The sequence below is a fragment of the Mastomys coucha genome, unplaced genomic scaffold, assembly GCF_008632895.1.
Source record: "Mastomys coucha isolate ucsf_1 unplaced genomic scaffold, UCSF_Mcou_1 pScaffold5, whole genome shotgun sequence".
Taxonomy (NCBI): Eukaryota; Metazoa; Chordata; class Mammalia; order Rodentia; family Muridae; genus Mastomys; species Mastomys coucha.
Window position 1 is genome coordinate 117,188,093 of NW_022196911.1, and position 27,866 is coordinate 117,215,958.

Consider the following 27,866-nt stretch of genomic DNA (forward strand, 5'->3'; position numbering starts at 1 on the left):
TGTAAATATATAGCCCTTCCTGGTCCATAGACTTAATCCGCTACATTCTGCCTGCCCCTGCCGCACAGCTCCATGGCCCGGTGTAGGACGCTGGTGGCCGCCGCCCTGGCTCTGCTCCTGCCGCCAGCCCTCGCGTGGTACAAGCCCGCGGCGGGACCCCACCACTACTCGGTGGGCCGTGCCGCGGGGCTACTGTCGAGTTTCTACAGGTTCCCGTCCACGCGACGCTCCGAGTCTCCAGCACCCCGGGTGGGAACGGGACCTCTGCGCGACCTGGAACTGAGTCCCAACATAAGGAGCCTCGTGAGTGCAAGCAGGCGGTGGGTGGCGGGAGCTGGTGGGACAGGGGCGGGCCCTCAGCCTCCACCGCCTACCCAGGCCCTGTGTGTCAAAGATGTGACCCCGAACCTGCAGAGCTGCCAGCGGCAACTCAACAGCCGAGGGACTTTCCAGTGTAAGGCGGACGTCTTCTTGTCGTTGCACGAAGCTGAATGCCGGAGCGCCTGAACCCTAACCCAAACTTCACTCTGCGGCCGGTGACTACCCGCCCCCCCCATGCCCAGTCTTGCTTGAAGTAGCATAGGCCCTGTGTGGTTTGGCTCCTGTGGCCCCTAACTCCCACCATGTTCCATAGTAAATGGCTAAATGAATAAAGAAAAACAAGAGCTCCTGTGCACGGGCGCCTGGCTGAGCGGTCCCAGGGTGATGATTGCTCCATTTCCCTTCTGTGGCCTGGCTGGGTCTTTCCCTCTTCTACAAAGCCAGAAAGGGGATAGAGCCCCCACCCCGACTCCAGAGTCCGAACAGGTGACCCCCTTCTTAAGCAGTAGGCACTGGGCAGATTGTTCTTGCAGGCCATTTAAAACAACCCCCAGAGGATCCTCAAACCCTACCATCCTGCCCCTCGGTCTTTCAGAGCCACCCTTGTCAGCTCAAGCGCATAGGTTCTTTTAGAAAGCCCTGCTCTGTGTCCTGCCTCACCCCAGGTGAAGCCCCTCCCAAAGGCCTTGAAGGACACAGCTACTGTGTGTGCAACAAATCATGGAGGGCCACCGAGGCTTGCAGATCCAGAGCAAGGGCAGAACTGCACGGGAACCCTTAGATCCACTCACTGTGGCGGTAGAACCTTGGCCTGGCTGCTTTTCAGAGGGACCGCAGGGCTCAGTGGCCTGCCTGGTCCACTCCTCACATGTTCTGGGTCACAGAGCCAAGTGGGCAGCGGACTTGAGTTCTGTCCCAGCTATTTCTCTTTTGCCCTGCTTTCCCTCCAGCCCAAGGCAGACACAGGTTCGAGGCCCGCACCACCTCGAGTACCTGAGCTCTGGTCTGAGCACCGAGTCTGCTGTTGAGGGCATCCTCCTATCGGTGGTGGTGCCCTCAGCCACACCTCACCAAGGGGCCACGGGTGGCACAAGACCATGCCTGCCTGTATGGTCACCCTGGGGACCAGCCCCTGGGTCCAGGCAGCAGCACATTCAGATGGCTTCCCTGACCTGAGACTGCTCACGGTATTTCACAGCCGTGGGCTCCTACAGTGGGCACTACCCATTCCTAGCAGGCAGCAGGGCTGAAGTAAGGAGAAAATGCCAAAGGCTGTCCAGCCTGGAGGTATGTGTGCCCCTTCTCCAGATCCTGACTCCAGGTCTCCTGCCTCAAAGGGAGGAGACAGGGCAGGTCTATCAGCTTCTGCAGCTGACCAGGCACGGGATAGGAGGGTTCTACCAGAATCTCCCACCCATGTTTGGGAGAAGCCTGGGTCTCACCATTGCTGCCAGTTGCTTCATCACTGAGCTAATCTCTCCACAATCAACCACCAAGAGGCAGCTATAGGGGCCTCAGCAACTGCGGAACTCCAAGTTCACCCCCCAGGGCACCCAGAAGTAGACCCTGTCTGTAGTCTATGGGAGAGCCAGGGGCATGTGCACAGGCTGACAGCTTCCTGGCCCGGTTCCTGCTGTGGGTGGCCGTGGATGGGTTCCTGCATCTCCCCAGGGCTAGGAGCCCACAAAGCACTTCCCACTAGGCTTTATTCAGCTGAGCCACTGAGGTACAAGATGTGGACCAGAGGTCTATGCAGAGGACAGCCATGCTGGCCCAGCCATGGGGGAAATGCATCTTCTAGGAGTCAGGAATGGGGTGCTAGAACGTGCCCCAAGGTAGAGGGTGCCCACAGGCAGGGTGGCCCAGGAACAGAGGTCCCCAAAGCCTCTGGACCTTTCATCAAAGCTCGGTGGGCAGAGGGCAGCTTCCAGTCAGGCAGGAGGGGTATCCCTGGCCAAGACTTGGACAGTGGCAGATGGAACCCCTGGATGCCAAGGATGCACAGCAACTCTCCTCCAGTCACAAGTGGGACTGCTAATCCTGCCCACGGGGCTGCCTCACTGGGCTGGCTCAGTGGGAAGGACTGAGGGCCTGCTGCTAGGCAGGCGGGCGGGCGGGTGGCTCACAGGCAGGCAGGAACAGCACCCTCACCAAGGCCGGTTTCCTTTGGAACTGTGTGAGCTGACACCAAGACACAGAAGCAGAGCAGGGCAGGAAGTGAAGAGGTGGGCACAGAGCACGGGCGTGAATGATGTCTCCAGATCAGAGGCTACTCAGTCTCCCCTCCTGGCGGCGCCTCCTGCTGCCTCATGGCCTCCAGGAAGGCTAATTCCTTGGCTTCCTTCTTCTGATTCCGTGCTTCATACTCCAACCTGAGGCCAGACAGGAATAAGCCAGTTCTCTCCAATACAGGGAGTTGCCCACTGCCAACCCAGCCAGAGGGGGAAGGGCGGGAGAGGGGAGGGGCACACCTATTCTTGATGATCCTTTGCACAATCAGGTCTGTGGTGAGGTTACTGCCACTGTCAATCTGACAGAAGATACCTCTTCTTTTGGGTTCCTGAAGGCCTCAATGGGAAGAGAAGTAGGAGATGAGAAGTCTCTTGACCACAAAGACACCAGGTGCCCCTCCACCCATGGGAGACCAATACCAGCAAGGATGGTTGCACCTACTTCCCAGAGGCAGCCCAGGCCGGGACAACCCACCTGGTAGGGGTCAGACCCATCCCTGTCGGGTACAATTTCTGTCTTCCCATGACACACCAGGTCCACCTGGAGAGGGAGCAGGGTCAGGAGACTTCCTCAGAGTCGCTGTGCCACCACTGGCAACCACTTAGGGCTAGTCCAGACCCAAGAAAACTGGCCCAGGCTGATGCAGGCAAGAGCCACTAGGAATACTGGCATCATGTTCTGCTCAAGAGAACTTCAAGTGAAGCCTCACCTTGAAGTGACTCAGGAGCTCTGCTGTGACGGAGTAGGGTGCCCCAATCACCACTTCTGAAACATACTGCAGAAACACAGCCAGTGAAGCAACTCACTCAGTCCTCATCCCAGGGCCGAGGGGAGCCAGCAGGGCGAGGCAGCACGACTGGGGCCAGCAGGCAAATGGGACTCTCAAACACCTCAGCAGGGGAAAGAAACTGCACTAATAGGGCCCAGCCACCCGGCCCTGACTCAGTCCACTTACCCGGCAGGCCAGCACACTCAGGGTCCGCTCGTGCAAGTTCATAATGGGGTAGTTCTTGCCTTTGTACCGGTTTACTTCCTAGGGCCAGTGAGTTTGGCTCAGCTGGAGGACCTCAAATGAATGGTGCCTTCCCTCCCAGCTGGCCATTGTGGGCAGAAGCTGGGAAAAGTGCCCCCTCTCATAGAAAAGCCCTAGGCAAGGCTGTCCTGGACTCCAGAAGAGAGCCAAGCTCACCTTTGCTAGGCACCTGGGGGCCTCCTCAATCCTTCAGAGGCCACCTGTGCCCAACACTGACCCCAGCAAGGCCCCTTGAGGGACCCCATGGCCTATCAGCTGATGGGGTGCTGAGAAGCAAGCAAGGAGGAGGGCAGAGACCTGGTCAAAGTGTAGGCCGGCGATGACGTAGGGCCTCTTGGCTAGCTTGTGCACCTCCTGTAGGAAGTCCACGTGCCCGATGTCTATATCCAGATTAAGAAGCAGTAACTAGCTCTGTATGATGGTGTTGTCTTGGAAACCCAGCACTTGCATGGCAGAGGCAGGAGTATTGCAAGTTCTAGGTCAGCCTGGACTATGCAAGAAAATTCTGTCTCAAGAGAGCAAGACTTGGGGTTGTAGTTCAGCAGATCACTTGCCTCAGATACACAGAGCCCTGTGTTCCATCCCCAAACCCATGAACGAAGAAGAGGAAAACAACCAAGGTAGCAGTAATGGGCTAGTAAGGGAAGGGCTCTGTCCCCAAAGCCGGTACCCAAGACTCCTTGCCATTCTCCCTGATGAGGGCCGCACCCACTACAACCCAGCTCAACCCTGGAGCCTTGGAGTCTATGGATCCCACTCGGGCACAACTTTGAGACAGCAGAGGATACGGAACAGGTCAAAGGCACCAGCCACATAGATGACCGTCTCCCCGGGCTGGGGCTCCTTCCCAGAAGCAAACTGGATGATCTTCTGGGATGTTTGGAGGAACTGGGATACCCCTGTCCAGGGGCTCTGCCCGCCAGGGCACTGTCAGTCAAGAGAAGGAACCAGTCAGCAGTAGAGGCCTCTAGGTGTGCCCCTTACCCAGCACCCTCCCCTTGGTCATTCTTTTGAGCCCAGGGCTCCCTGTGCCCCTATCGTAGGTGTGGGTGATGGGAGATGTGCAAAGAGCATTACAGGCTGGACTCCCCCCAACCCCAGCCTGCGGATAACCCAGCAGCACAGCTGGGGGCTGTGTCCAGGCAGGCACTTGGGGCAGGGGCAGGGACACACCATGATAAGGCCACGCAGGACCACTGTAGCTAGCAGGACTGTGGCTCCACCCGGTGGCCACAGAAGATACTGCAGTCAACACCAGCTCTGCCTAGCAACACACCACCAGGAGCAGGCGCAGAGCCCAGTGGCCAGCCGACACAGCCCTCTGGGGGACCCGGCACCCTGAGGCCACCATCTGGTCACCTGGGAGGAGACTTCTGAGGAAAGTGTGTCCCCGGCAGGTGTCGGGTGAGGGGGCTACAAAGGGAGAGAGGGCCAGGCCATTTGGTTAGATGCCACCTGTAGGTGGGCAGTCCTTGCTCCTCCTCCAAGAAGTGGCTGCTGGGACTGGCCACCTCTTGCCTGTCCTCCCTCCCAGCATCCACTAGCTGGCCAAGCCTGATAGTCAGTACCTGGTCAGCACTGGGAAAGAGAGGGAGGAGGGCAGATATTGAAGTTCCGGGGCAACCTCTCCCCATGGGAAGCCTATGGGGGTGGGTGGGAGTGTCAGCTGTATTTCCAGAGTGGCCTCGGCAAGCCAGGCTGTACTCACCTTGCCAAAACTGTCGGCATATTCCCGGTACTCAGAGGACATCTCCTGCGCACAAGGGCAAGAGGCTAAGGAAGCTGGCCCTCCTGACTGCCAACCCTGGGACCAGCACATCATGGCCCCGGAGCCCACTAAGGGGATGGCCGGGGAGAGAAACAGGATAAACCCAAGGGTGGTTAGGCAACGCCCCTCCCCCACTGCTGTGTCCTTAGCCCAGGGACCATATCCCAGACCCCATTCCTTTGGACTCACCTGGCTGCTATGGTGGGCCTTGGTCACCAGCAGCATGCGACCCACGAGGTCTGTGGTGGACACACCCTGGGTGCGTTTGCACTCTCTGGGACAGAGGTAAGGTGGAGGTTTTCATCCAGGATACACTCCTGAGGCTCTGCTCTAGGCAGAAGCCACCTGAGGGACACGACCCTAACCCATGACCACCTACAACAGAAAACCGGACTGGGGCAGGAGTAATGGGCTCATATTGGTGACAGAAGTGGAGGGCTCACTCAACTGTACAATGTAACTCCACAGAGTAGGCAGGCCACATTCAGGACACAACAGCTCTGGCTCCCAGTCCGACATTGTTCCCTCTGGTCTCTATTACACCTAGGCCCAAACCCTGCTGTGCATTTCTGGCTGCTCTGTCCCTGTAGGAACCACTAGCCACAGCTGGCTCTTTAAATTACAGTTAATTAAAATAAAAAGGCAGCTCTCCAGGGGCACCGGAGTCTACGGATGCCCTACAAACAGTGCCGTTCTGGCAGAGCTCAGCCTGGCAACCCTGCACAGAGGCCCTGGGGTTGACCATGCAAAGCATCCTGTCCTGCACTTTCCACACCTGCCCGAGGGCCCAAATGCCTTACGTCAACATAGCAACCAGAGAGAGCTAGGAAGGGTCTGCTCTTGAGCCCCACTGCCTGTACCTACCTGTACCTCCCTGCCTGTTTCACTTCCTCATAGGTGTCTCGGCCATCTACTGTCAGCGTGATGTCATCTAGGGGCGACACGCACACAGAAAAGGATTTGTTTCTTTTTTGTTGTTATTTTGAGAGAGGGCAGGGTGTGTCTTGCTATGTAGCCCAGGGTGATCTAGAACTCTTTTTGGGACAAGGCTTTCTGAATAACCTTGGCTGTTCTGGAACTTGCTTTATTTATAGACCAGGCTGGCCTTGAACTCAGAGATCTACCTGCCTCTGCCTCCCAAGCATTAGGATTAAAGGTGTGCCCTGCCACTGCCCTGCTAATCCAGAACACTTAATGTCTCTCTTTCAGCCTCCTTAGTACTAACACTAAGATGATAGCTATGTGCCATCAGACTAGGCTCACAAACAGGGATTCTTAACTCAGAGTCCCCAGGGACCAGAACTCTTCATCCCCATCGCCCCCTTTCCCTTTACCATTGCTCTGGGGAAGGTCCCAGAGCTTTCTTGTATGTGCGCAGGATAACACGAAAGGCCCACTGTCTCCATGAAGCCGTCAATATGTCTGACTGCCCAGCTCCCACCTCCAGACCCTGTCCACTCACTGCCGTGAACACAGAAGTCACAGTTGTGCTTGTCCAGTGTCTCCAGTGTGGTGACGTAGGGAGCAGCGGGCACCACCTCATCCACCCACTTGATGGCCAGTACCATCTTGTACCTCTCCTCCTGGGTAAACACTGGGGGCCCCTTATGCTTGGCAATCTCCTCTAGGGACAGAGAAAAGGACAAAACAAGGTAAGTGATGTCCAAGTCTTCAGGAGCCTGGATCTCAAGGCTGCACAGTGTGCAATGGTATGCAGCGGTGCATCTAGCATCAGCCCACAGGACCCAGTGCCAATAGCATTGTCCTCTGGCCAGCATGTGTGCTCAGGGAATCTGCTGGTTAACAAGGATGGTCTTTAACTAAAAAGAGGGATCAGTCTCTTCTGTTTCAAGAACCAGGGTAGGGACAGACAATACAGCTGTCCAGTGTTACCACAGCTCTCTACAGCTGGGCCCAGGCTGTTACTCTCTGAGTCACCAAGTCTCCGATGTGCTCTGGGGAAGGATGCAGGACCCATTCTGCCCACCCCGCCCTGCAGGCTTACTCCATTGGAGTCTCAGGCACAGCTGCCCCCCACCTTACCGTCAGTATGTACACCCACGATGAGGTAGTCCCCCATGGCCCGTGCCTGGCGTAGCTGGTTAGAATGACCATAGTGCACCATGTCATAGCTGTGAGGACAGACAGGGCAGTCAGGTCCTGTGTTGACTGTGACAGGAAACTGGGGGACGTGTGTGGGGTACAGCTTTGCTCCTCGAGAACCCCTCACCAGGGCTCGCTTAGCCCAGATCCCAGAGTGTTGGGCTTATAGTTATCCATACCCAAGGTACTGGACCTAGGGCAGGACTCAGTAAGTGCCAGAGTAAGTGCCAGGTCTAGTGAGAGTGGCAAATTCAGGTACACAAGCCCTGGCTTGAGCTCCCAAGACAGCTGTTCACTGACAAATGTTTAACCATTTCCCCTGTCTCAGACTGCCTTTGCCCTGTTGGTACCTCCTGCTATGGACAGGCATTACAAGCTGCTTCTGTTCTTTTTTGCTTTTTTTTCTTTTTGGACAATAAGGTCTCATGTAGCCCAGGCTGGCCTCAAACTCACTATGGAGCCAAGAATGACTTTCAACTCTTTTTTTATTGTTGTTGTTTGAGACAGGGTTTCTCTGTGTAGCCCTGGCTGTCCTGGAACTCACTCTGTAGACCAGGCTGTCCTTGAACTCAGAAATCCACCTGCCTCTGCTTCCCAAGTGCTAGGATTAAAGGTGTGCGCCAGCACCACCCAGGAACCTTAAACTCTTGATCCTCCTGACTCCATCTGCTGGGATCCCCACCCAAAGCCATCTGTTTGGTGCTAGAAACAAATTAGGACTTTGTGCATGCTGGGTAAGTATAATACCAGCTGAGCTACATCCACAGCCTGTAAGATACAAGAGCTTGTCTGGGATTTGAACATGGAACCTCCTGCATCCTAAACAAAAATAGTACTCCTGGATCAACAACCCACACTCAATCTTGGAAACAAGAGAGGACCCTGAGCTGGGAACATACTCTGCTCTACCCTAACGCAGTGGACAGTTCCCCACCCCCATGGCCTGGCTTAGCTCTCTGAGAGAACAAATGCCTGTCACCTGGCACTGAGTTTTTATCCTCAAATCTAGGTCTGGCCACAAGTACTTTGTCAAGGTCAAGTTATGCAGAAGCCAGAAACATGCTGGGCACTGAGGGTGTCCCAGTGTGTACCAGAGCCACCTGTATGTATACTTTGCCATGGGCCAGTGTGGGCCACAGGTTCTGCTTGCTTCCTCTAGAGCCCTAGTGGGGTATTATCAGTGCCACAGTGCACCGGGTGGGACGTGGGACAATGATAATGGGTAAATTCCGGGACAGCCCTTGTGCCCACTAGGCAGACAGGGCAAGATCAAAGGTCAGAGTCTGGGATTGTGGCACTGGGCCCAATATTGTGGCGGGGCCAAGGTCATAGTCCACTGACACGAAGTCAAAGCCATTGCTGGTGACTCGGGTGCAAAAGAACAGAAGGGGGCTGAAGATGTAAGTCAGTGATGGAGCACTTGCCTGTACATACAGCACACACGGCTACGGATCCCATCCTCAGCAACAAACCAAAAACACTCAAGAAACGCACAAAGTCTAGCCTACTCCGCTCTGAATCCCCTGAGGAGCCCTGGTGACCATTCCGCATCCCTTCTCATCCACAAGGGGTAGGCACGACGAAGGGCTGAAGATGGTAAGTTACAGAAAGGCCAACATCTCTTCGGCTTGTTGACAGCTCCAGGACTTTCTTAAAGAGATGTCACGGGCTGATTTGCCAGAGAAGCTCATGGCCTTCCAGACCTGGTAACCCGGGTAAAAGCCCAAGGCGAACAGACAGCCGCATTTCCGGTTTTCGGGAAGTGCACCGTCCGATGCATCCGTGTCGGGCACGCTGCACTCCTAAGTGACCGGAGGCCAGGTTGCCTCGTGCGGCCTCTGAAGACTCCGGATCCGCCAACGGCCGGTGCGTGACGCCGAGGTGACCGCCCTCCCCTCGCCGCCCCACTCACCATCCATCGCACCACACTCGCACGGTGCGCTGTCCCCCGGAAACCTTCAGCCCAGCAGCGCCGGCAGCCCCGTGCCCGTTCCGGATCATGGCACCAGAGGCCCCCCGGCAAGTCCTGGCAGCTCCCGCGACACACAGCACCGTCGCCCCGCCCTCGACGCTTGCGCGCGCTCACGCGGGTCTCACCCGCTTGGTGCAACCAATTGGCGTGCGCTACCCAGGGCCCCGCCCCTAGCCGGGCCACACCCCGCCGCCCAACTTAGGCGGCCAATGCATGGTCTGTGTTGCAGGTGGCCCGGCCTTTGCATTTGACTTCTCTACAGGCGAACGGAGCAGGCTGGCACAAGTTGCTTGCAGCTTGCCCCATGCCTTAAGCATTCCTAGGGACTGGGTCTTTCAAAAGCACCGCGATGTTGGCCCTCAGATGCAGGCACCTCGGGGGTGCATGTGATAGTCATTGAGACACCAAAGCCATAGAGAGATGTTTAATAAGATTTGCTCAGACTGGAGGCTTAGATCCTCCCCGTGCCGCCGCATACCCAATACAGAAAAAGGTTTCTATAAAGTGAACACTTTTAAGTAATAAGTAGTAGAAAGAGGGAGGCCCTGAGACTAGCCTGGAGAGTGAGGTAAGGCAGTGGTGGACTCTTCTGCTGGCCAGGCCTGGGAAGGACTGGAGTTTTTCTCACAAAGGCCTTGTTGCCACCTTTATACAGGGGTGAATAGGAAGGAGGTGTCCTTGAAGATGAAGCCCATAGTGGGGCAATCACAGCAGTGCAAGAGAGGCTTTTCCACAAGGACAAATGGCTAAAGACGACTGTCACCGTGAAGTGTCACCCTCTCAGAGTTCTTTCCGCTAGATCTGGTGGGGGCACTCTCGCCTTCATGGTGACATGGGCCCCTTAACAAGGGTCAAGCCATCCGCAAAGTGCCAACGGTTCTTTGTCAACACTGGGCTATGCTGCTTTCTTCCTTTTTGCACGCTTGGCACAGCCCCTGCCAAACCAGCCTCCTAGGATGGGGGGCGCTGAGGCAAGGGGGGCACTCTCATTCCCAGCTGGGGCCTCTTCTCTACTCCTGCACAGCGACTTCCTACTGTGGCTGCCTTCTTCACCAGCACGGAGGGGAGTCGCCAAGGAAAAGATTGGGTCCTGCCACCTAACAGAAAGAAGAGCAGCATCAGGCAGGTCTGAAAACCCCTCCAATCACAACCCTCCCAGGCCCAGGAAAGCTGTCTGAGGCCGCCCGCCATCCCTCCCCTTCCCCTATGTCTTAATCTGGTTGGGCTTTAGCTAGAAGCAGCCTCAGTGTCACCAAGCTGCAGGATAAAGTCTTCCTGAGCGGCAGCCCGAAGGCCAGCAGCAGCCCTCGCCAGTCTCTTCCATGTCTCACCCACTGTCAGAGGGCGCTGCACACACAGGAAGGGGTAGTGCTAGCCACAGGATGGCTCCACCTCCAAGGATAACTTGCTAGCAACTCTGGGCCCCACCTTTCACTTGTATGGATGGGGGCAGGTGGACCAGACCCTTTTCCCCTTCCCAGACTGCATGACAGGGATGGGGGCAGGGGGAGGCCAGTTGACTGGGGAGGTGTGGCCTATAGACTACACCATGAAGAAATCATGTGTCTGATTGAAATGTAGAACCACATATTATAAACATAAGATACAAATAAGCACTGATTAAAAAATGAGCTAAGTTAATGTTAAAAGAAAAAAAAAACAACAACCAACAACAACATTAACAATGCGGCATAGGAGAGGCCCACGTCACAAAACACCACAAACATAACATACAAGAATTGCCAGGCCCAGAGGTGAAGGGATCCTTAATTTCTTGAACCCTTTGATTAAAAGAAGTTATTGATTTCCCCTATAAGACCCTGAAAATTCACAGAGAAAGAAAGTGTAAACTTTTCACTCAATATACACACCAAGTCTAAATTATCACAATTCTGTATCAAGGCAATTTGTTTAAGTTTTCCCCAAATATCCCCAAACCAAAGACACAGATTCTGTCTGACCAGAGTTGCACAGTCCTCACCCCTCACAGCTGTCCACCCAGGCTGCAAATCATCTGTGGGGAGTATCCTGAAGAGCACACTGGCAGATCCCCCTCTCCTCAGAGATTCTAGGCTCCATACCAGTCAGGGTGGAAGAGTGTGCACACATGGTCGAGCCTTGCCTCAGCCTCCCTCTGAGGCTCACAGCAGACAGACACGGCCCATCACATAGAGGGGCAGGAATGGGGCCATGCTGCACCCACTCACCGGTTGTAGACAGGGATCTCCAGGCCCAGTTCATCCATGAGGAGCTGCATTACATCATCACATTTCCCATGAAGCTTCAGGGCAGCCCAGTCATCCTTCGGGGTCCACTGAAGACAAAAAAGGCAGATGAGGGCCGACTTCCTACCTTTTACTTGTCCCCCGAAGACTGGGTCACTCCTCCCCAGGGACACACTTAAACCTGTACAAGACTTTCAGGATGTACAAGTGGTACATCCCCCTGGCTCTTCCCATCTAAGGCTCAGGTCTGAAGGGGAAGCTCTAAGCACCCACTGTTACCTGCAAGTTCACAATGTAGAGTTTGGGCCGACGGCTTGGGGGCTTTGTCATGCACCAGAGGCGAGGATACTTCTTTAGTACCTGTTCGAGTGGATAGACACAACACAGTGGAGGAGGAGGATTAAGAGGCAAATCTACTGCCTGCTAGTGGCTGGTAGCTCTGGGGAGGCAGGCTAGTAACATGCTCAACACACAGTGAGTTCATGGGGTTGTCAGCACATACCTTCAAGCTGGACCCTAAACACAGGATTGTGTCTGCTTTGCTAGCGGCCGCGGTCGCTGCCTCCCAGTTCAGAGGCTGCCCTAATGTCCCCCTCTCCCCAAAGTGCACAATGGTATCCCGAAGCTGAGCCCCACACTTGTGGCAGGTCCGGCCTGTCAGGTGTCGGTGAAGGGCGGTACGTTCAGTCACATCAAACACTCGTACATACTCTCTGTTAGGGATACAGGAGGTGCAGACCTGAGAAAGAGAGAGGACACAGTGATTGACATCTACCTGTCACCCAGGCCCTGGGTCCCCCCTGGGCACTGCTCACTTCAATATACATATTTCCATGGAGCTCCGAGATAGCTGTCCGTGGCAACCCACTCCGCAGGTGGAGCCCGTCACAGTTCTGAGACACCACATGTTGCACCTGGAAGTCAGGATGTGGTAGCAGTTAGTAAGGGACAAGGACGCGCCCTGCGGCAGTGGAATTATTCTGAGCCCAGTCTGGACAAGGGACAAAGTTTTCAAAACAAGGAGGCAACTGCAACCCAGGAGAGCCCTGAGGTGAGAAGGTGCCATGTTCTCTCTACTAACCCTGCTGTGCTGGGGCAGCAGGAGGGTGAGCATCAGTACTGCTCCTGCAAGCTGAGGAGCAGTGTGGGGCACTGGTCACATGGGGCAGGCAGGGTGACACGCCCACCTTGGATCAATAGCTTCTTGGATCATCTATCCTCTTTCACATCCCTTTCCTCCCCTGCCCCCTGACCCCCAGAGCCCGGGCATATCTGCTTCCTTGCTTGTTCAGCAGATCTCTGGAGGTTTCTGACAAGCCTCCTCTGAAGCTAGGCTGCTGTCTAAAGACCCTGACTGGGAAGCTGAATGCGGGAGCTTCTCTCCTTGCCTCAGAGAATGCAGAGCAGAGAGCATACAGGAGTCTGAGCTGCTGGACTCTTCATCCCCGGGTTGACTAGGAGGTAGGATGGCTTCCCACCTGGGCACTGAGATATAGCTCTGGGTTCTTTCCAGCTTTTTGGGATTTTTGTTTGTTCTTTTGTTTTTGTTCTTCCAAGACAAGAATTTCTCTGTGTAGCCCTGGCTGTCCTGGAACTCACCCTTGACCAGGATGTCCATGAACTCAAAAGAGATTTCCCTCTGCCTCTGCCTCCCAAGCACTAGGAGTGAAGGCGTGCGCCACTACCACCAGCTTTCTTACCAGCTTTTGCTCATGCAAACGGGTGATGCTCATGTGGGTGAGGGTAGGCTCCGCTTCGCTTAGATCAGCAGCACTGTAGGATTCGAGGGAACAGAGGTGAAAGAGCTGCCAGGCAGACACAGCTCTTCCCTAACCATGGAGAAAGCTCTGACATGCTCACCTCACAGGTCTTCCTTTCTGAAGCAGTGTCCATACTCCATTAGGACCCCGGTAGTCTGGGATAGAAGCTGCCTGCACATTAGGACAAAAAAGATACCACAGGCACTGCAGAATGGTGGGCGTGTCCCCATAGAGGACATGCCTATGAGTTAGTGTCTGTCCCGTCCACTGCTGACCTGTCTGACTCCCATAGAGGACATGCCTATAAGTCAGTGTCTGTCCTGTCCACCGCTGACCTGTCTGACTTCCAAGTGGGATGTACCCCAGTATGGGTCTTTCCCTCCATCCAAATGACTTTCTTGTCCTGTCTGGCCAGCTCACCCTTCCACATACCAGAGAACCCCACCCTACTTCAGGAACACCATTACTTAGCAGTGAACAGCTGAATCCACATCTGTCTTGAACACAGAAGGGGAAAATTGGTTAGGCTCATCAGTGTCCAAAGGAACATATTTTAGAGTTCGGGTCATGTTTAGAAAATAGTAAGCTTCAGGAGGAAGCTCTCTGTCCACCCACTTATATCCTGCAGCTCTGAGGTTTTTATTCCAAATTAACATAAAACCTCTACAGACAGGTAAGTGTTAAGTAACTTTCCACGAGAAGCAAACAATGACAGTAAAAACAGAAAAGAAAGCCGTCTGGAAGCCAGGCATCTTTGGATCCTGGCTGGAGAAGCCCTGTGTACATCACTGCTTAAGGTCAGAGGAGTACAGGCCAGGCAGCTAACCCCAGTACTCTGAGGAACCTCAAACAGTTCTTAGACCGCATTTAAGAGCTGCAAGCGGTATTTAGGTGCCATCAGGTTTGTAGAGTTACTGCTGTAAAGTCGTAACTGGATCACCACGTGACTATGAAGGGTTGGGCCCCAAATGCTTATGTCTCGATGCAGCTACGGCAGCAAGAACACACAAGGACTTCCCAGCCCTAAGGATTTCCAGTCTAACCCTGTCATTGGTTTTGCACTGTACCTGTGTGCTTATGACTGTAGGCTGCTACCTTTGTAACAAAGGTCTTCTTTTGTCTGTGTATGTGTTTGTATATGTGTTTGCATGTGTGCACACGTGTGGAGAGGTGCATGTTACGTATGTCGGTATGTGAAGCTCACTGTCCACCTTAATTTTTTTTTTCTCTTAACACATTTGTGGAAAGGGATGTCGTGCAAGGGTCATGATACACAAGTAGAAGTCAGAAGACCGTTCACTCCTGTTGCGTGAGCTCTGAGGATCCGACTCTGGCACCAGGCTTGGTAGCAAGTGCCTAAGTATTCAGTGAGCCTTCTCACTACCCACCCCACCCCCACCTTTTTTGTTGTAGTTGTTAAGTCTCTCACTGTGCCTGGAGCTCATGGATCTGGCTAGGCTGCCTAGCCAGCAGGCTTCAGAGGAGCTTCTCAGCTTGTCTTCCCAGTTCTGGGGCTTATAGAGTGTGGCACTGCTTAGCTTCTTCATATGGATTCTGAGAGTCCAAACTCAGGTCCTCAAGCTTGCATAGCAAGCTCGCTACCCACTGAGCTGTCTCTCCAGACCACCTTAGGGCTTCTTCATAATAGAAACTGTCTTGAGTTCACCTGGGGTCAAATATTCAAGTTCAAAGCTAGTCATCCCTCAGCTTTTCCAGGAAAGCTCACAGAGTCAAGAGTACAGGATATCTCGAATGTACCTGCTGTACTATGACTCTGTCTGTGTATGCGTGATTTTTTTTTTTTTTTTTTTTTGAGACAGGGTCAAGCTTTGAGCCAGGCTGATTTTGGTCTTGATCTTCCTCCTCTACCAGGTTCCCCCTTCTGAGTCCTGAGATTAGAGATTTGGGACTGGACACTGGTTTTCCATTTATCTTTCTTCAAGGAGTACAGACTCAGGAGAAAGTCTAGGGCTCCAGTTTGTCCACATCATCTGTGGACCAATCAATCTGTCTCCACTTTAAGGGAGGAGGCATTACCAGGCAGCTGGTTGTTCCCTGTTCGACCGGTGGTCATAAACTAAGCATTCTATGCCCTACTGTTGTTCCCTGTCTTACCAGTGGTCATAAACTAAGCATTCTTAAACTCTCTGACTTAGCTAAATTATTATTTATTGATTGACTTATTCTTTAGCCCTGGCTGACCTGGAACTCCCTATGCAGACCAGGCTGGTCTTGAACTTACAAAGATCCCCTTGCCTCCCAAGAGCTGGGATTAAAGGCATGTGCCACCACTGCCGCTTTGCCTTAGTTAAATCTTAAACCTAGAACTGTGTTCGGGTCTCCAAGAAAGGACACCTTGAAGTTACTGCAAAGGTGAGCGAGCATTTGAACTCCAGCACCGTACAGCCCAAGTTTGTGTCCCAGAAGGGGGCGCCCCACACCTGAAGCAACGCGCAGTCCCTCACTTACAGTGCTGATTCCAGCGCCCGTGTAGACAACCAAGTGTCTGGCACTTCGGACAGCTCCGGCCAGTTCGCGGACCTTCCTCCGCAACTCCTCTGGGTCATCGCACACCTGACCGGGGCCAGAGCTGGTTATTTGGGCCGCAGCCCGCCGCCTACAGCCCACAGCCCAGCACCCGCTGCCCGCCACTCGCCTCCTCCTGGCGGCGCTTGAGGCCCTCACGCCGCCGGCTCCGACCCTGCAGCTCGGTCACTAGATCCTCGCTCTCGGCCAAGAGCCGGCCCTCCTCCGCGCTGCGCTCTGCAGCCGCCTTCCTCAGGATGCGTGACACCTACGGGCGAGCAGGAGGTGAGCGCGAGCGCGCGGCGGCGCGAGCGCGGCCAGGGCCGTGGCTTACCTGGCGGAGGCGCTCCCGCTGCTGCTCCTCCCGCAGCCTCCGGACCCGCTCAGCCGCCTTGCGCTCCGAGCGGCTCAGACCGCCACCGGCTGCCATCGCTCCTTTGACTGCGCTTCCGGCTTCCGCTTCCGCCTCATCCGGCACCTACAGAGACGCATGCGCGCGGCCCGGCCTTCCCACCCCTTCCGGCTCGCCCTTCCCACCCGGGCTCTCCCTTGCTCCTTAGGGTTTCAAAGAAATACCACCAGATCTCTTTAAAAGGCGTTTATTGATCATATACAAAATAAAGAAAACCTTATATATCACAAACATACACTATGTACAGCAATAAATACCCGGGGGGCCAGGCCCAGTGCCGCCCCTCCTGGACAATAATTTAGCAATAAATACTGCGCAGGGCACGGGTGGGCACCAAGGCTGTTGCCTGCTGAGGCCAGGTGACTGATGCTCTCCACTGATGCGGAAGTCCAGGCCTCACCTTGCAGCCAGATCCCCGATGGCCCTACCCAGGTGCAGGAGACAGGGTCTCACCTTGCAGCCACACTACAGCCCCTCCTCACTTGGATGTTTAAGGACCCTCACCCCATTTAGGGTACTCTCTACTAACCTCCCCCTGGCTTCAGCCCTGCAGGGCAGGCAGGGGCTGATCAACTCTGCTTGGACACACCTCTCAGCACCAGGAGACCAACAGAGCTGGACACACAATAGCCCTTGTCCTGTTGCCCTAAGTTGCCAGGAGAAGGCTTTCTGTACCCATTCCCATTTGGTTAAAGGCTTCAGAGACAAGCAGACAGAGAATGGGAGGAAAAGTGGAGTTGGGGCATAAAGTTGCTGGAGGGGGCAAAACCCCAACTGGGGCCATAGAGAACAAGGAAATCTATCAGGGACACTTCCTAAAACACTCTACCTCACACTTCCAGAAACACCTGTGCCATTACTGCTGTTGCTCCAGGGGCAGGGTACATATGTGTGCAGTTGGCCCAGCAGGTATAGCACAGACCCAGGACACATGCCAGAAACAGGCTGAGCTGTGAGCAGCTCGGCATACCCATGACTGTGTTGTACTGATTCTGTCCTCTTCTCCACAACTGCTCCCAAACCAGGCAGCCAATGGCACTGAGAAAACATGCCAAGAATTATTCAGTGGCTTCTGGGGGGGGGGGGGGGGGGGGGGGGGGGGAGTCGTTAATGTGTTGGTTCCTTTCACCAAACCACAGCCTAAAAAAGTAACTCAGAAGATCCCAGAGCGGAAACAGTGTAGCAGGCTGTGGCTCAGACATCCCAGCTGTGGATGGGAGCTGTGGCCAAGTGGCCACACCAGAGAGGGAGGCAGCAGGGAACTGGCCTCACCATCTCCAAGTGGGCTGTAACTTACAAAAACTGCAAACCCTGGCCTTGAACACCAAGGCTGCTGCTAACAGAGTACACACAGACCTGAAAGATGGACTGAGAACAGCCTGTTGGGAAGCCTGCCGATGGTAGTGATCCCTGTATAACTAACTCAGTATTGCCATGGACACCCTGCATGGATGGTCCCACACCCAGATTAGCAGCTGGACACAATGGAAGGGAGGACTCTCTGGGACCATACTCTACAGAGGAAACTGAACCATCTCCTGTGGGCTTTCTATGAAATCTGAGTGTCCATGTCCAAGGAAAGAGTCAGGCAAAGTCAAGGTAGGAGGGAAGTCACACATTATGGTTTACTCAGCAGAGAAGTTTGGGAGACCTGGCCTCAGCCCAAGCTCTCCATTCGCTGTGTCAGAAAGTCAAACACAACACCCTCACATTAGGAAAACGGAATTAACAATGATCAGAAAAACAGGCAACAGTCACAACTGGACACAGGATTTACTGTCAGGAAATCAAGGGGAAGGGACAGGGAATGGAGCTGCAGGGCTGGCTCAACAGGGAAAGTTCCCCAGACTCAAGAAGCAGATGCTGCAAACCTGAAAGCCTTGAGAATGGCTCTATCCTGTTCAGAAGCAAAGACCTACTCCTGTTACCACACACCCAGCCCCAGCCTTCTCTTCCCCATCCTCCCTGCAGGCTGGACCTATGCACAGAGGGCCATTCTCAGCCAGTACACAACTGCCCAGCCAGTACCAAAAAACTCAGAAAGCCTGTCCCTCTCCTCCTCTAGGCACGGGCACAATCCATACCAGCTCTGCTGCCAGTCGGCATCAGCAACTAACTCATCTGGAGACCAATTAGAGAACCAAGGGAGGGGATGAGGTCACCTGGTAACTTAGAATCAACAGTCCAGATTTCCACTCATATCCGACTCAGGCATCAATGGGAGTGTCTGAGCACCTTGAGCCAAAGCAGCCCACCGAAATGCCAGGGTGGCAAAGGTCCTGCTCCCAAAGCCCTGCATTCTGCGTCAAACTGAGTGAAAACCCTGCTGCCTACGAGGTAAAGGCCCGTCAGGCCAGTCTTTCCTTTCACCAGACCACATTTCTGTGCTTTTCAGGGATCAGGGCCCCTAGAGAAGACATCAGCTATGTCAGCAGGAGGCTGTGACCACAGGGATGTAGCCTCTTGCAGATGGGTATCCGCTTATGAGAAGCTTCCTGAGCCAAGCCTGGAAGGTGGGCAGCCTCCACTGGAAAGCTGGGGTGAGGAGGCAGGCTTGGAACCTGCAGAGAAGCACCTCCAAGTCGAACAGCGGATCCCTGGAAGACGCAGATCCTGAAGGAGGCAGAATAAGGGCCCAGAGCCAAGAGCAGACACTGGGGAAGGACAGACCTGGCCCTAGGGCCAAAGCCCTTGTCTGGCGATGGTGGAGGCCTCCAGGCTCTCACAGTGACACAGGAAAGAATGGTTGCCCCCAACCAATCTGCCTGGGAAACACCACCCCACAGAACGGGGTTTCAGAAACACATGAGTGACAGGACTCCCAACCCACAAGGTAGGCCCCTGGGGCGGCCTAGCTGAGGCCCCAATGAAGCCTATAGGAACTAAGCTGAGGCCAGAAGGAAGACGGCCAAGGACAGGTAGGCCACAGCCCTGTGGGCACCCACAGTGACACCTTGGTCCCTGCAATGTCACCACCCAGGGCCAGAGGTGGTGGATGTGGAAGCAGCATGGGAGCTGACAGCTCCCGATTTCACTTACTCTGCCACTGCCTTAACCCAAGCCCTATACCCACAATGCCAAGCCAAGGCTCAGAGGGACCACGTGGCAGAGGAATGGACAAGTGCAGCAAAATGTGAGACGCAGGCAGCCTCCTGTAGTCCAGTGGAGTACGTTCTACCTGGGCCCAGCAAGCCAGCAGAAGCAAAACCACAACAAAATCCAAAAAAACAGACACACACACACACAAAACACAGGGACAGCCACAGGTCAAAGGTCACCAGAAGCACCAGCACTTTACGGCTGCACAAAACCTCACCAGGCACGGACAACACCACGGCACCGGCAAGACGGAAGCAGGAAGGGCGAGGGATAAGTCACTTTCGGTACAATTGCAAAAGAGATATCAAAGAGGACAGCCTCTGGGAGGCTCGCAGCTTGGCTTTTTTTTTTCTTTTTCTTTTTTTAAACTAAGTTTATAAGTAATGTCTGATAACTCTGTGTATAAAAACTAAACTCCAACAGCCACAGAGCTGTCCTCAGGTTTACAAGAAAGGGATTTTTTTTTTAAACTAGCAAAGTTTCTACTATACTTTCTTCCCTTTTCCATTTATACGGTCAAATGTTTTTTGTTTTTGTTTTTTAAGACAATTTTATAAATACTCTGTAGCTTTTTTTTTCTTTTTAGCTCTTAAACATATAATTTAATAACTCCGTAAAAGGAACTTCTCTTTTAAATAAAGGGCTATATAACCACACAAACAGGTCATGTAAACAGTGACACCGGACCCATCGCAGGACACACTGACACACCTTCCACCCACACTCATAACCAGCGATTTGGTCTTATCCGGTGCACTGTGCCAGGCTCCAGCACCATGGTTCCTGCCCCAGTGCCCAGGCTGGTGGCCTATCCATCCAAGGGCTTCAAGACACAACCACTTTTCAGGGCAGAGCCCATCTCTTCCTTCTGGATCAAGATGAGAGGCCCACTGGACATCTGAAATGAAAGCACTCAAGTCCCACTGCAGACCACCAGGGAGACAAGGGCAGACCCAAGCCCAGTACACTTGCCCATGTGCACTCTCGTCCATTCCCACAGCGCCCACTCTGGACTCCTAGCCTGCATGGCCTTGGTACAAAGGGGTTAGGGGCAACCCAACATCACTGTTGAACTGACCGATCCCAACGTACAAAACACAGGCGTGACAACAAAGATGATCAAGGGGCTCAGCCCGGTGCCCCTGGGTGCAGGTTGTGCTTTGCAGGGAAGGAAAGAGGGAAGGGAGAGGAGAAAGGAAGGGGAAAGAAAGGAAGAGGACAGGGCTGCCAACTTTGCCACGCACCTAGTGGCCCCTCAAAGACCTGCCTGGCAACTGCACGTGTCCCTATGACCGAGCATCCGTCTTGGACTTTACTATTGTGATGACGCTGGTGGCAGCCACCTTGCCAGGAACCAGGGGCCCCAGGCCAGCAGCAAGGGGACCCCGAGCCGGGGCCACGGGGCTGCGGGCCACGGTCCTGGCAAAGTTCTGCAGGGCCTCATACTTGGAGCGCAGGGCATCAAGCTCCAGCTTCATACTGGCATTTTCAGAGGCCAGCTTCTCCACCTCCTGCTGTAGCTCCGCCTTCTGCTTCTCCAGCTCCTCCTTCTGTGTCACCCTCTTCACTCGACAGCTGGCTGCGTAGCCACGGTTCTTGAGTGTGCGTCGGCGCTGTTTCAGCTGGATAATCTCTTCCTTGGATAGGCCTCGAAGGTGCTGGTTCAACTCTCGCACCGACATGGTTACCAGCTCCTCATCGGTCAAGCTGGTGCCATTCTCGCCTGGCTCCCTCTTCACCTGGAATGCCACAGCACACAAGGTCACAGCAGAGTAGGCATGCCCAGCCCGACACACCCCAAGCCCAGCCTCTCCACTCACCTTTAAGGCCTTGTTTCCTTTATTGGGGGTCGTCATAACCCGGGGGACACAGTGAGCAGGCACTCTGCAAGACACAGAGCAGAGGTCAGGACCCTGAGACTCTTTTCCACCCTAACAGAAGCTTGCTGCCTGGTGCTCAGCCCACAGAGCCTTGCCCCTCACCTGACCTGAGCTTGGCTGCTATACAGAAGGCCCTTTCCCTAGAGAGACAGGTGGGAGATCGGAGAAGCAGCAGCAGCAGCAGAAGCAGCGGTGTGAAGGCAGAAGACAAAGGGAGCAGAGAGAGATTAGAAGGTCTGGGCTGCAGGAGGGGCAAGCCTAGAAGGAAGCTGAGCTTTAAAAATAACCCCAGTGCTGCCCCAGAGCGCCCTGTTCCTGGCGAGTCATGCTGACTCAGCGTATCGCCTCCCTCCCTTCCTGAGCTGTTCTCCTGTTCCTTTGGCCAGCCAGCAGCTCCCCAAGAGACCCACTACTGGGACCAGTAGCAAGCAAGGGTCAGTCAGGGACCCTGTATTCCAAGGTCCTACTTCCCATATATGTTCCCTGAGCTGGCCCAGGACAAAAGAATGCCCTTTCTCCCTCCAGGACCTGGGAGGTTGCTTCCTACCTCATTCTGGCAGGGGACCAGGTTTGTTCTAACTGGCTGACTGGGAATCCTCTCACCTTCCAGGTAGCAGGCAATCCGGCTGGGAGGAGCTGAGCCAAGGCCCCTCCAGTCCTCCCCATCCATCTCCTTTACAGATGGGGTAACCATTCTGTGGCTTGGTTGCAGCATCCTGTACTCTTGCCCCACCCGACACAGGGTGTTTCACAAGGGCTCCCATAATTAGCAGAGGAAGAGCACTGTTAGCTGGAAGCAGGCAAGAGCCAGCCCCTTTGGGTCACTGACTGGTCTCTGGCTCTCTGCCTAGGGTCAGTGACCACAGGACCAGGGAACAAAAGCAAACCAGCTACCTCCTACAGTAAGCCACCCCTCTGGGCTCAATCTCATTTTCAGCTTTCTAAAGCCTTGCCAAGGGCATTTTTGTATACCTAGGCTGGGAATCCCCACTTAGCCCAACACCCACCAGTCCCACGGGTACATCCCCTCCTTTCCAGGTTAGATGCAGGGAAATGAGGAAGAACCTGCAGGTGAGGTTGCAGGTCTCTTTTGGGAGCCTGAAGGCTGTTGAGCACTTGAGGCAAAAAACAGTGCTGTGTGGGGAGTTGGTCCATCTTCTCAAAAGAACTAAAGCATGAGCATCATCAGCTGTACCCTACTGCTCTTAGCCTTGAACAGGAGGTGTGGCTACACGCAAACACTGAGCACGCAAACCAGAGACACTTCTACAGGACTAGATTACGAGCATTTTCAGAGGCAACAGTCCTGCTAGGTCAAAGAGAAAGGCAGAACTCAGATCTAGAGGTCTGAGGGCATCTGTTTTTCTTACAAGTTGGCCTTTTACTCACATAGGAGCGTTAAGTCGAGGTGAGAGGGACAGCCCTAGCAAGAGCTTCCCTTACAGACTGCTGAGCTCAAAACGGTGACTTCCTGAGATCGCACAGAAAAGTGCAGCGTGTGGCAGCTGGGAGCTGAAAAATGCCTCCTCAACAGATTTTACCCTCCACCAAAGGCCTGAACTCAGCACAAGTGCAGCCAATTGCCTCCTGATCAAAGGTGTGTGTGTGCACAGGAACGAGCATGAATATGCTCATGTATGCTTAAGGGGGAAGGGCAGGTCTCAGGAAAGCCAATGCCTCTAGCTACCTGCCTGGCTTCTGCAAACCTAGGGATACACAGTGACTAGGCAGACAGTTTTAGGGGACAGCTGTGCTGAGGGAAACATACAGTTCAGAGAGCTCTCCAGAGCCTGAGGAAGAAGCTCAGAGAAGCTGATCTCAACCTGCTGCCCCCCAACTCAGCTGTCCAACTCACAGCTATGGACAGTCTCAAGGCACCAAGGGACTCTGGACCACCCATTCAGGCTGACCGAAGGTTTGGGCACCTCTGTCCTCTCACACTGGACAATCTGGACATTAGTCTCAAGCAAGATACTGACCCTTCTTTGCTCAACCTTGCCTATAAACCTCAATGCAGGAGACTCTAACTTAGGTCTTCCCTCCTTCAGGTGCTGACATTATTTGAAAGGAACTCAGAACGTGCAGTTCACTGAAGCATAGTGCCTCCAGAGTTTAACACTTTTCTGGGACCTTGAAGTTTCATAGGGCATAAAGTTCCATCCCAAATGAAACCACTGCACCTACAAGCAGCCTCAGGGCTCAGTGCGCTGAGTGTTGAGGGGACATCCCTCAGCACAAAAGCAATACAGAATAGAGTTCTAGAACCTTCATAACAGATAAGTCAGTAAACAGCCACTCAGCCACACCCCACAAAGCTGTCACTTCCCAAGAGTCTCCAGGCACCCAACGGGGAAACACACTTTTTGGTCACGTCAGGCAACAGTGGGACCCCAAACTCTTCGGAAAGGAGTAACATTGGGATAAACAGAACTACATCTTCCACTCCATGGTTGCACCTCAAAACTCCCACCAGCTGCCTAGATCCATCCTTTGCTCGCTTTAGCTGGTTGGAGCTGCCCCAGCCACACACCCTTCTCCCCTGCCTCCCGGTCTTCTCCATCCAGGTCCGACGCAGCCTGGCCATTCAGGGTCACTCAGAGAGAAGCCTGCTTCCCAGACGAGCTGGCTCGGCCCACCTAAGCTCCTCCCCTCAGCGTACACCGATCGGTCTCCCAGTTTGGGGAACTGCCCCAGTTGTGGGACCCGGGCCAGGAGCCCAAGAGCCTGGGAAGGATGCGCAAGCCTGGGGCTTTACCTTCCACCCCGGGAGAAACCTGCGGCGCGCCCCTGTAACGCCTCCTTCGGGGCTTTTGCCTCCAACTCACAGGTCCGTCAAACTTAAACACGACCCCGGATCCTGGCCCGACCTTCACCGCCGGGATCTAGCTAGCCCTGCCTCCCGACTAGACGGACGGAGAGCTAGCCCGGGCCCCCCGCCCTGGCCCAGCGTCAGCAGGAGCACCGAGTGACCTCATGCTGATGACTCAGCACGTCTCCGCTGGGCTCGCACGCGCGTGGCGAGCCCCAGCCGCGCAGCAGGGTCTCCCCGCCGCCTCCCCCGTGGGCCCGCGCGCGACCCCGCCCGCGCGGAAGCCGACGGACACCTGATGAGTCAGCAGCCCGGTGCGGCCACCCCGCTGACCCAGGCAGACGCGCGCACCTCGCCCTTAAATCGCGCCCCCCGCAGGGCACCCGAGGTCCGCCGCCGCGCGCACGCCCGTCCCCAGCCTCGCCGTCGCCCGGTACACCGGCTCTGGGGTGGCACCGGCGAACGGCCGGCTTTCGACTGGCGGGGAAACCGAGGCACACGCCGCCGTAGGGGGCGCCGCAACCCGGAGGCCAGGCCCCGCCGCCCGCCCGCCTGCCCCAGCCCCGCGCACTCACCACACTGCGGGCCCGGGCGGGCCGAGGCGGGGCTGGGGCGGGGCCGCGCGCGCGCGCTCCGGGGCTGCGCGGGGCTGGGGCGGGCGCGAAGGGTACGGGCCGGGGGCTTAGGAGGACTGGCCGCTTGCGCGGGCCGGGCCGAGCGCGCTAGGAAGGCCGGGCCGGACCGGGCTCAGAATCCGCCGCCGCCGCCGCCGCTCCTCAGACGTCACATGATGTTTGGTCACGTGGGTTCCATTCATGAAGCGGCGACGCGGCTGGCCTAAGCTTAAAGGGAAAGGCGAGGCGGCAGCAAGGCGAGCGCGCCCCCATCACGCCTGCGCACCCCCGCGCCGTCGCCCCTGGCAACGCCCGCCGCGCCCTGGCAACGTCTCGCGGGAGTAGTCCCCGCGCTCGCCGGGCTGGGCAGGCTCCTGCCGAGTCAGTTTCTCGGGGCTGGTGTCTGTTTCGGGTCCCCAACTCGGGTGCATCTGGCTCCCTCCAGATCTCCAACTCAGACTGAGGTCTTTGGAACAGAACCTGAGTGGGTATTTTCGGGTTTGTTTGATTTTCTTCACTTGGGTGCAGAGTTTCTCTGTACAGCGAGCAGACTGGCTTTTAATTCCCTGAGATGCCCCTGCCTCGGCCCCCTGAAAGCGGGAATCACAGACGAGCGTCACCACGTGGGAACCCATTTGCTGTTTTGCAGATGTGATACAGTGGTTTAACTCCTTACCCCGTGCTGCTGCGGTGTCCTCATTCTAAATGGGTCTACGGGCTGAAAAGGACGCCACTGCCGAGGGGTACAGCCCCGACCCCAGCTCAGATCCCCAAAATATCCAAGATGACACGAGGGCTTGGAGGACGCTCACTGGTGACTAATCTCGAGAGGGTGCTAGGGGCTCACCTGCAGCCGTGGACCATCTCTTTGGATAGTGTGCATACCCTGGAAGAGTTGTGTACTTTTCCCAACCCTTTTCTGCCGCATTTAAAACTACTTTGGGTGCATTATGCTGCTATTTTTTCTGTAAGAAGACTTCCCGCTGCTGTTGAAAAAGTAAAAGAAGGAAAGTAGGAGGGGTCAGGTTTTCATTTCGAGGTTCTGAACTTTCTATGTGGTCTTCTGGAATCGAGAAAAGATGACTCATTCTGTAAGATAAGTGACAAGGAAAAGGGGGTAAGCAGGCTGGAGGCGGGCCTCTGTGTGTCCTTTGTAATTCATTACGGTAAACTTCGTTTCTTGGTTTTTTGTTTGTTTGTTTTCTTTTGTTTTTTTTTTTTGAGACAGGGTTTCTCTGTATAGCCCTGGCTATCCTCGAACTCAGAAATCCGCCTGCCTCTGTGTCCCAAGTGCTGGGATTAAAGGTGTGCGCCACCACTGCTCAGCGAAATTTGGTTTCCTGAGACAAGGTTTAGACCAGGCTGGCCTCAAACTGTCAGAGACCCGCCTGCCTCTGCCTCTCAAGTGCTGGGATTAAAGGCCTGTGCCACCACACCCAGCCTCAAAAAGTAGTTCTTTATATTGTATTTCTTTGGGGAGTGTGTAGGGTGGGGGTCTTTACTTCTCACAGGCTGTTGCCAGGGTTTCAGACTACAGAGAATTACTCCTTATGCTTTGTGATTTGAATAGAAATGGCACACATAAACTCATGTGTTTAAATGCTTGGCCCATAGGGAGTGGCACTATTAGGAGGTGTGGTCTTGTTGGAAGAAGTGTCTCTGTGGGACAGGCTTTGGGGTCTTATATACTCAAGCTATGCCCAGTGTGTGGCTTCCAGTTTCCTGCAGCCTTGGATCAGAATGCAGAACTCTAAGCCTGTCTGCCCCCATGCTGCCTTGCTTCTCTCCATGACAATAATGAACTGAGCCTCTGAAAGGGTAAGCCAGACCCAGTGAGACGGTTTCCTTTAGAAGAGTTGCTGAGGCCATGGTGTCTCTTCACAGCAATAACCGCCCCACCCCCCAACACATGCCCTGTGGGTTTCTGTTACTTACCTTTGTCCTCCCTCTCTGTGTTCTTCTTCTACTTGTGAGGTAGGGTCTTAGTCTGTAGGCTCTGTAGGTCAGCAGCAACCCTCCTGCTTCAGCCTCCCAAATGCTGGGACGATAGCTGTGAGCTCCCATGTTCTCCATGTTATTATTATTTTTTTTAATTGCCCAGACTAGCTGCAAAGCCTTGCAGTCAAGAGTATCTGGACGCGTTAGCCTTTAATCCCAGTCTGCTGGAGGCAGAGGCAGGTGGGTCTCTGAGTTCAAGGCCAACATGGTCTATAAAATCCAGTTCCAGGACAGCCAGGGCTACACTGAGAAGCGCCTGCTGGCTGGCATGCATACAGCCTGAAGACGTCTGCTGTTGACCTCCTCCCCCACTGTGGACTGCGCCTCCAGCCATTCCCTGGAGCTGAGACCCGCTAGACGCCCTGAGTTTACACCTTTAGCCCTGCAGCCAGTTTCCCTTTGACATCCTCCTAGAATTTGCTCGGACTTTTCCTGACTCCTCCCTAATTCCTTATGGTATTCAAATGTCGTTGTAGCCAGAGATTCAGTATGTTCTCTTGTATATAATTGCTGAAACCCCCAAGTAAAAGAGAGCCTTGATTGGAAACCCTCAACTTGGCTCCGGTGTCCTTTTGTTCCTGGTTCGTGAAACTGCGGGTCAGTTTCACAGGCATGCATCGTGACTGGCAAGCCCTCAACCTCTCCCACCATCCCCCATCCCTCCCCTCTCCCTCCAGTGTTAGGGATCTAACCCAGAGTCTTACACATGTGAGGCAAATGCTCAATCACTAGACCACAGCCTAATCCTCAACACGTACACCCCAGCAGATATTAGGTCAGAGGCCTGATGCATCCATGTGTTCTGTATCTTCATCACTCCGTACTGGTCCAAGGGAGGACCACTTCCTGCACCCCGCTAAGAGGGGCTGGAAGGGTGAGTATAGCATTGGGCTATGGAGACAGTCACCAACTGTGGTGACCTGGCAGGACATTCGCTTCACACCTGGACTTATCCTTCCACATGTTCTTCCTTGTTCCTGCCACCTGCTTAGGTATCATCAGGAAGCAGCAGCCGGGAGTCCTGGCTAGCCTACTAAAGGGTAGCCATTGCTAGACTGATTCCAACTGATGTTCCAACACCTCCTTCCACACTCCCCTACCCCACCCCCACCCC

At 54.7% G+C, this 27,866-nt stretch overlaps 4 protein-coding genes and 1 long non-coding RNA gene across 16 annotated transcripts; 2 read left to right on the top strand and 3 right to left on the bottom strand.

Annotated features, from left to right (window-relative positions):
* The first annotated feature begins 36 nt into the window (after positions 1 to 36).
* On the top strand, positions 37 to 676 carry Npb (neuropeptide B). 2 transcript variants are annotated; one of them, XM_031352508.1, is made up of 2 exons: positions 37 to 303; positions 379 to 676. In XM_031352508.1, exons 1-2 carry the CDS (start codon positions 73 to 75, stop codon positions 505 to 507), a joined length of 360 nt encoding a protein of 119 aa, XP_031208368.1. In that variant the 5' UTR covers positions 37 to 72; the 3' UTR covers positions 508 to 676. The 2 variants fall into 2 exon arrangements, with proteins under 2 accessions (XP_031208368.1, XP_031208369.1); XM_031352509.1 differs by having other exon boundaries at positions 415 to 676.
* Positions 677 to 2,009: 1,333 nt separating this feature from the next.
* Pcyt2 (phosphate cytidylyltransferase 2, ethanolamine) lies at positions 2,010 to 9,552 on the bottom strand. 4 transcript variants are annotated; one of them, XM_031353228.1, is made up of 14 exons: positions 9,370 to 9,547; positions 7,398 to 7,486; positions 6,817 to 6,978; positions 6,219 to 6,285; positions 5,544 to 5,628; positions 5,295 to 5,339; positions 4,946 to 4,999; positions 4,375 to 4,513; positions 3,884 to 3,966; positions 3,509 to 3,586; positions 3,263 to 3,328; positions 3,028 to 3,093; positions 2,793 to 2,881; positions 2,010 to 2,693 (listed from the first exon to the last, which is right to left on the bottom strand). In XM_031353228.1, the coding sequence occupies exons 1-14, from the start codon at positions 9,456 to 9,458 to the stop codon at positions 2,591 to 2,593; spliced, it is 1,215 nt and encodes a 404-aa protein (XP_031209088.1). In that variant the 5' UTR covers positions 9,459 to 9,547; the 3' UTR covers positions 2,010 to 2,590. The 4 variants fall into 4 exon arrangements, with proteins under 4 accessions (XP_031209088.1, XP_031209089.1, XP_031209091.1 ...); XM_031353229.1 differs by lacking the exon at positions 4,946 to 4,999 and having other exon boundaries at positions 9,370 to 9,552; XM_031353231.1 differs by lacking the exon at positions 3,263 to 3,328 and having other exon boundaries at positions 9,370 to 9,545.
* A 286-nt stretch (positions 9,553 to 9,838) lies between these two features.
* On the bottom strand, positions 9,839 to 16,412 carry Sirt7 (sirtuin 7). 2 transcript variants are annotated; one of them, XM_031351779.1, is made up of 10 exons: positions 16,275 to 16,412; positions 16,071 to 16,208; positions 15,884 to 15,988; positions 13,515 to 13,585; positions 13,355 to 13,427; positions 12,470 to 12,568; positions 12,157 to 12,393; positions 11,934 to 12,014; positions 11,637 to 11,743; positions 9,839 to 10,526 (listed from the first exon to the last, which is right to left on the bottom strand). In XM_031351779.1, exons 1-10 carry the CDS (start codon positions 16,368 to 16,370, stop codon positions 10,325 to 10,327), a joined length of 1,209 nt encoding a protein of 402 aa, XP_031207639.1. In that variant the 5' UTR covers positions 16,371 to 16,412; the 3' UTR covers positions 9,839 to 10,324. The 2 variants fall into 2 exon arrangements, with proteins under 2 accessions (XP_031207639.1, XP_031207640.1); XM_031351780.1 differs by lacking the exon at positions 9,839 to 10,526 and adding an exon at positions 10,635 to 11,249.
* A 111-nt stretch (positions 16,413 to 16,523) lies between these two features.
* Mafg (MAF bZIP transcription factor G) lies at positions 16,524 to 25,038 on the bottom strand. Of its 7 annotated transcripts, XM_031351787.1 has the most exons (4): positions 24,716 to 25,028; positions 21,439 to 21,471; positions 21,272 to 21,335; positions 16,524 to 21,190 (listed from the first exon to the last, which is right to left on the bottom strand). In XM_031351787.1, the coding sequence occupies exons 3-4, from the start codon at positions 21,305 to 21,307 to the stop codon at positions 20,738 to 20,740; spliced, it is 489 nt and encodes a 162-aa protein (XP_031207647.1). In that variant the 5' UTR covers positions 21,308 to 21,335; positions 21,439 to 21,471; positions 24,716 to 25,028; the 3' UTR covers positions 16,524 to 20,737. The 7 variants fall into 7 exon arrangements, with proteins under 7 accessions (XP_031207647.1, XP_031207644.1, XP_031207645.1 ...); XM_031351784.1 differs by having other exon boundaries at positions 16,524 to 21,335; positions 24,716 to 25,038; XM_031351785.1 differs by lacking the exon at positions 21,439 to 21,471 and having other exon boundaries at positions 24,716 to 25,027.
* LOC116077321 lies at positions 24,726 to 25,765 on the top strand. The gene is made up of 2 exons (XR_004113207.1): positions 24,726 to 25,238; positions 25,404 to 25,765. It is a non-coding gene; the product is annotated as an uncharacterized LOC116077321 (long non-coding RNA).
* The last annotated feature ends 2,101 nt before the right edge of the window (positions 25,766 to 27,866 follow it).